Source organism: Trachurus japonicus, chromosome 13, assembly GCF_045865225.1.
Source record: "Trachurus japonicus isolate A0001 chromosome 13, Traja_1.0".
NCBI classification, from domain to species: domain Eukaryota; kingdom Metazoa; phylum Chordata; class Actinopteri; order Carangiformes; family Carangidae; genus Trachurus; species Trachurus japonicus.
The window spans coordinates 7,431,591-7,437,590 of NC_140919.1; the positions used below are offsets into that span (position 1 = coordinate 7,431,591).

Here is a 6,000-nt window from a genome sequence, read left to right on the forward strand (position 1 = left end):
CAATCAATCAATCAATCAAATTTTATTTGTATAGCACTTTACAATAGCCAGACGGTACCCAAAGTGCTTTACATCAAAGCAGTAAAACAATACATAAAAACACAAGAAAGTGCCACAGTGCTGCAAGAAGACACAAGAGAGTGCTACTAGTGCTGCAGGGTGTTAAAGGCCCTCTAAAGGTGCATACAGTAGAATAAAAACAGTCAAAATAAGTACACTTAAGAGCAGGACTTCCCTAGTCAGAGTTACATGCTAATCTAAAAAAGTGTGTCTTTAGCTTTGATTTAAAAAGGCTGCCGTCAGTAATAGTGCTCACAGTTTGGGCTGATTTCAGTTCTGCTGGTAGTTTGTTCCAGTTGTGTGCAGCATAGCAGCTAAATGCTGCTTCACCATGTCTGGTTTGAACTCTGAGCTCCACTATCTGACCTGAGTCAGTAGATCTCAGAGCTCTACTGGGTTTATACTCTAGTAACATGTAATTCATGTATTCTGGACCTAAACCATTCAGTGATTTACTGCACCTTTAAATCCAGGTTAAAAACATTTCTCTTTTCATGTGCTTATAGCTGAGCACTTTTTAAGAACTTTAAACTTTATATATTTTCTTTTACTCAACTTTTTTCATTCTTCTTTGCTCCTGCTGTGTTTTTGTTTTTATGCTGTTCTTTTAAAATGTTTTGTCTTTCTGTAAAGCACATTGAGTTGCCTTGGTATGAAATGCGCTATATAAATAAAGATTCACACTCTGACCTTTAACCTTCCACCTGTGCAGGTGCATCCGCCACAAGAACGACTGGGGGGCTCTGATCCTGGTGGACGACCGCTACCGCAACAACCCCAACAAATACATCACAGGTACCCGCAGCCGCCACTAGATGGCAGTAGTTCTCCACTGAGACGGCTGCTCCAGTTTGTGTGTGTGTGTGTGTGTGTGACCTCAGGTTTGTCTAAGTGGGTCCGCCAGCTCGTGCAGCACCACGACACCTTCAGCAACGCCATGCAGTCTCTGGTGGCGTTCTCTCAGGTGCAGAAGAAGGTGGAGGCGTTGGCTGCAGAGGCCCAGACTCCTTCCTCCTCCTCCTCCTCCTCCCCCCCACCGCCGGTCGCCGTGGAGACGCTGGGTCCGGTCCAGGCCTCGGAGCCTCCGACGCCTCCGGTCAAACCACCTGAGCCCCGCGCGGCCTCGGGCTCCTCCACGCTGCAGACGTTCACTCAAACACAGATGAAACCCGAACTGAATGGAAAAGCAAAAGGTAAAGTGGTTTTAAAAAAAAAGAAAAGAAAGAAAACAGCAGAGTTTTAGAGGCTCAAGGTTAAAATGTCTCAAGTGTTTTTCATGGCCTTAAAGGGACAACGAGGAGTTTTGGAAAAGCAAAGTGTTTTTCACACTACATTTATGAGCCTCCGCACCGTGAAATTCTTTGACCGGCGCAAGACAGACTCATGTTTTCATTCATCAAGAATTAAAGTCAGAGGTTGGAAGACGATCACATACCGTCGTAGTTCCCACCATAAACGGAGATTCGGCGGCGTTATTCTCATGACTCGCCACGAAACCGAAAGTAAAGAAACGCTGGTCGGCTCGCCCAGCATTTCCACCACCACTAATAATAACAAAATAACCATAGAGACAAAACCATAGATTTATCTAAAATGGACCATTAACAAGTGGTAACGTAGATTCATCCACATTAATATGATGGAGAAATTCCTCGTTGTCCCTTTAAAAAAATGAAAACAGCAGAGTTTTAGAGCCTCAAGGTTAAAATGTCTCAAGTGTTTTTCATGGCCTTAAATAAAAAGAAGTATTTTTTTTATATCATTGGTTCTTTAAATTGGCCTCATCCATCAACGAGGGCTTTTATTGTGAAGGAGCAGAAGCCTTGAGCTCCTCCTGCTCTGACAGATATAAAGTTTTAAAGTTTTACATCATCATGATCATCATCATGTTGTTGTTTTTGTTGTTTTCAACAAATCATAAAAACAAAAGCTTGAAGAAAAACAACTTTATTATGTCCCCGTCTGTTTTTGAACCATTTTATGATAAAGATGATAAAACGTTTTGTCCATTAGTTTCCACTCTGCTGCACAGTCCACAACCCCCCTCCTCCTCCTCCTCCTCCTCCCTTTTCTTTTTTCTTTCTTTCCTTTAATGATGAATTATGACATTTTAAAAAAGACGGCGGTGGCGGTGGCGGTGGCGGCGGCGGCGGCGGTCGTCCGTAGGTGCGTGTTGTTTTTGTTTGCAGCGGTACGATGACATCACGCTGGGCTGAGATGACGTGTTTGCACATCGTCTTGGTGAGCGCCCATTGTCTGCGGGGGTCACGACAAGGTTGAGCTGTTTGCTCAGTTGAATTCGGTGTGGTGGATAAGTGTGGTAGCAGCCAGCCGACCCCCCCCCCCCCTCCCCCCTGTGTGTGTGTGTGTGTGTTAGAGGGGGGGGGGGCTGGGATCAGTTGAGTGGCTTGCCTCATTACTGTAAGGTCTTTTGCATGCCTGAGTGGCGTTGGAGCGAGCTGATGAGCAGATGTTGGACTGTTGCTTTTAATTAAATCCTCTTGACCTTTGTTTGGGTTTTATTGAGCGGAAGCTGCACATTTAGATATTTCTTCTTATTTAAAAAAAAAACAAAAAAACTAAGGCCTGGTTGTGATGATGGTGGTGTTGATGATGATGATGTGTGAACCTGTGAAGCTTCTTCTGAACACTTTAAACTCATTCAGTCAGTAAAAGGTTCAAGTTTGAGGTGTCTTTTTTTTTTTTTTTACCCTTTTTTAAAGGTGTACAGAAAAGAAAATTGAATTTGAGCCCACTCTGGGTCATAAAATTAGTGTAATAACTCATCTATCAGACGATGTAGGCCAAACTTTGTGCAAAATTCTATTTTCGAGTAAATCCGGGATGAAAGTGGGGTTTTTTTTTCCGCATTGAATAATGCAGGCGCACGGATTATACGTCAGCCTGCTCACGATTCACCAGCCACTGATATTGGATCTGTCATCCGTCAATCAAACGTCTGAGACACACACACGCGGAGCTCGGTCTCGCCCCAAGCTTTGAATATCCCGCCCGCTCGATAACGACCAATCAAATTCGTTTTCCTTACTCGGGAAAACTCGTGTTGCAGCTCGTGACAACTTTAAATGGCAGAAAATCTCTTGTTTGGCTTGTCAAACAAGTTCCCACGTGTCCTAGAAAACCTGGAAAACCTGGAAAAGGGTTGACCAACTTTCCAGTCATAGAAAACACATGGAAAATTAGAAAAAAAAAGTCAAATGTCCTGGAAAAGCTGGAGTTTTCCTGGTAAATCATCAGCTACCAGAGCTCAGTTTGACTTCCTCAGACCCCCCCAATGAAGATTTATTCTCCAAGGGAAACTGTCGACTTTGAGTTGATGAGTGTTTCCAGTGTTTAAAAACAGAAACAACATGTTTGTTTTGTTAAATATGATAAATACATATGTCAGAGAGTATTTCATAGATCAGTCAGAGCCACAGACTGCACATTTTTAAATCAGACTTCTGGGGCTGAGACATAGAAACAATCATGTGCAAAATAAGACACAACAACTCTTCTCCACAGCCTGAATGTGTTGGTGTTTGGTGTGATAACTTGAGTCTGTCAGACTGGAAACATCCTGGACAATGATTTAAAGAATAGAAGACAGTACTACTGTCGAGCAAACTGTGTATACTCATGTGCAAAAGGAAAATGAATGCACCCATCAAAACCTAGCATACAACAACCACGCTAACCACGGTGTGAGCTAAAGACAGGGACTCCTGCTACTTATGTTCGGCGCATATAAAATACTACTGCATAGAAAGTTTTATGAAATAGTCATGACTTTAATTTACTTACACAAAGACCCCGGTAAAGTCGAAGGAAGCGAAAAGAAAGTCGTCATTGTCTTGATTTTAAAATCAACAGTTAAACGAGTTGCTTAGATTTAAAGCAGAAGTAAGCGATATTTTTGTGTTAATATAAGTCTTAAATAGTTATATCTTCCGACAGCAATCACTTACATAGAGTGTTTGGTCTGAAACACGGGTCTGTCAGTCACTCTGCTCTGCTCTGAGCCCAGGAGAAAACTTTTATCGTATCCTACAGTTTTTATCCAATGAGGAGAGAGAACGGCATGCAGGGCTGTGTGTGCAGCCAAGGGATGCGTGTGAATGTGGCGACGTAGGGACAAGGACTGTTATGGTGCGTTCAAGGAAACTCGTAACTCGTGTTTTTCCGACCTGTGAAGTCGTACCAGTTCAATCTGGTACGAGTTCACGGGTCAGAAGTTACGAGTGGCCGTTATAGTGACTTTCACAGGTAAAACAGGTCGGAAAAACTCGAGTGGGTTGCCTGGAACGCTACAAAGTTGTAAGTTGTGACTTGAAGCTGTAATTTACGGTTTCAAAAGCCTGCCTGGAACGCAGCATTAGCCAAAACGACCGGATCGCTTACTTCTGCTTTAACTCCCCGGATTAACAACAGGAATTTACTCTGAATTAACACTGTAATTTTAACATACAACACCAACACTGGAAATGTAACTGTGTGTTCACACCAAAAGCTTCTAAAGCGTCAAAACGTCGGAAGTCAACTCATTTTCAATGAGAGCACGGCGACACTGAGCGACCAAAGCGTCACCAGACGAAAAGTTGAGCCATGGTAACTTTATGGTTATTAGCTATGACGCGGTTCGGCAGCAACCTGTCAGAATAGAGACATCCTTCGACTGCCTTTTTGTTTCTTTTTTTTTGTATTTCGGCTCCCCAATGACCAGCGCAATCGAACTTTGACGTCAGTCACGTGACGAGCGACCAAAGGGGCTGAAAATATTTGCCGTTTTGGAAGCTGTCTTGTCTGACGCCCACCCTCGACCGTTTTTGACGCTTTGGAAGCTTTTGGTGTGAACGCACAGTAACACTTTTGATTTTGCTGTGTGTGTGTGTGTGTGTGTGTGTGTGTGTGTGAACCATGACTTTGTGTGTTTTCCTTCCTGCAGAGCCTCAGCAGCAGACGAGGGCGTCTCTGCCGTTCTACCACATCTTCACCTCCAGCCCCGTCAGCAGCAGCTTCAGGAAGCCGGTGTTCAGAGAGAAGGAGCCCGGAGAGCAGCCGGCGCCGAAGACGGAGCTGAAGACACCGGAGACCGAGCCGAAGACGGAAACGAAGACGTCCTGTCCTCAACACGAGGACACGGACACGTCCAAGGACATTAAAGCTGAGGAGGCGTCTCCCGTAGCGACGGCCCCTCCCACCTGTGAAAGTGAAGAGAAACCAGTCATAGAGACGGAGAAGAAAGAGGAAGAGGAGGAGGAGGAGGACGAGACCATCTTCTACACGCCAGAACTTTTCGAGGACGAAGACGAAGACGAAGGAGGAGAAGTGGAGTGTCCCAGAGTGGAGGAGGGGGCTTCAGGACAGACAGAAAGCTGCTGTCTGCTGGCGGAGGAGGAGAAACCAGCCGCCGCTGCTCCAGATGGACGAGGACAGGAGGAGGAGGAGGAGGAGGAGGAAGAGGAGGTACAGGAGGAGCAGGCGGACAACAAGCCGAGGAGGAAGACGGTCAGCCGGCTGCGTAGGAGGTCCAGACTCAGAGCCCCCTCCCCCTCCTCCCCCTCCTCCCCTCCTCCTCAGGTGTAAACACGACTCTGTGAGACTCTGTGGTGAGTTCATGTTCCACCACACACACACACCTGGACGTTTCTGTTTATATGATGTACACACACACACACACACACACACTGATTAACACACACACATACACACGTTGAGTTACACCTGCCCCCAGGCTACTGCCCCCCCCCCCCATTAAGACGGATTCTCAGTTACAAACACAGAGAATCATTAAAACACAACAACATCTGTTTCCTCGTCATCAGTTTGTTAAAAACAGAGATTCATGATGATGATGATGAAGATGAGGAAACATTTCACCTTCACTACAAACACAAACGTGTAAAAAATCTGTTTCTATGAAAATTAAATCAAAAATCT

General features: G+C 45.0%; 1 protein-coding gene across 1 annotated transcript in view; it reads left to right on the forward strand.

Moving 5' to 3' along the window:
• brip1 (BRCA1 interacting helicase 1) overlaps positions 1 to 5,646 on the forward strand; it is a 61,742-nt gene extending 56,096 nt beyond the window's left edge. The window contains exons 17-19 of the mRNA XM_085796614.1: positions 773 to 855; positions 942 to 1,253; positions 5,006 to 5,646. Of these exons, the coding sequence (XP_085652740.1) occupies positions 773 to 855; positions 942 to 1,253; positions 5,006 to 5,646 (1,036 nt within the window). The remainder of the gene's footprint in view (positions 1 to 772; positions 856 to 941; positions 1,254 to 5,005) is intronic.
• The last annotated feature ends 354 nt before the right edge of the window (positions 5,647 to 6,000 follow it).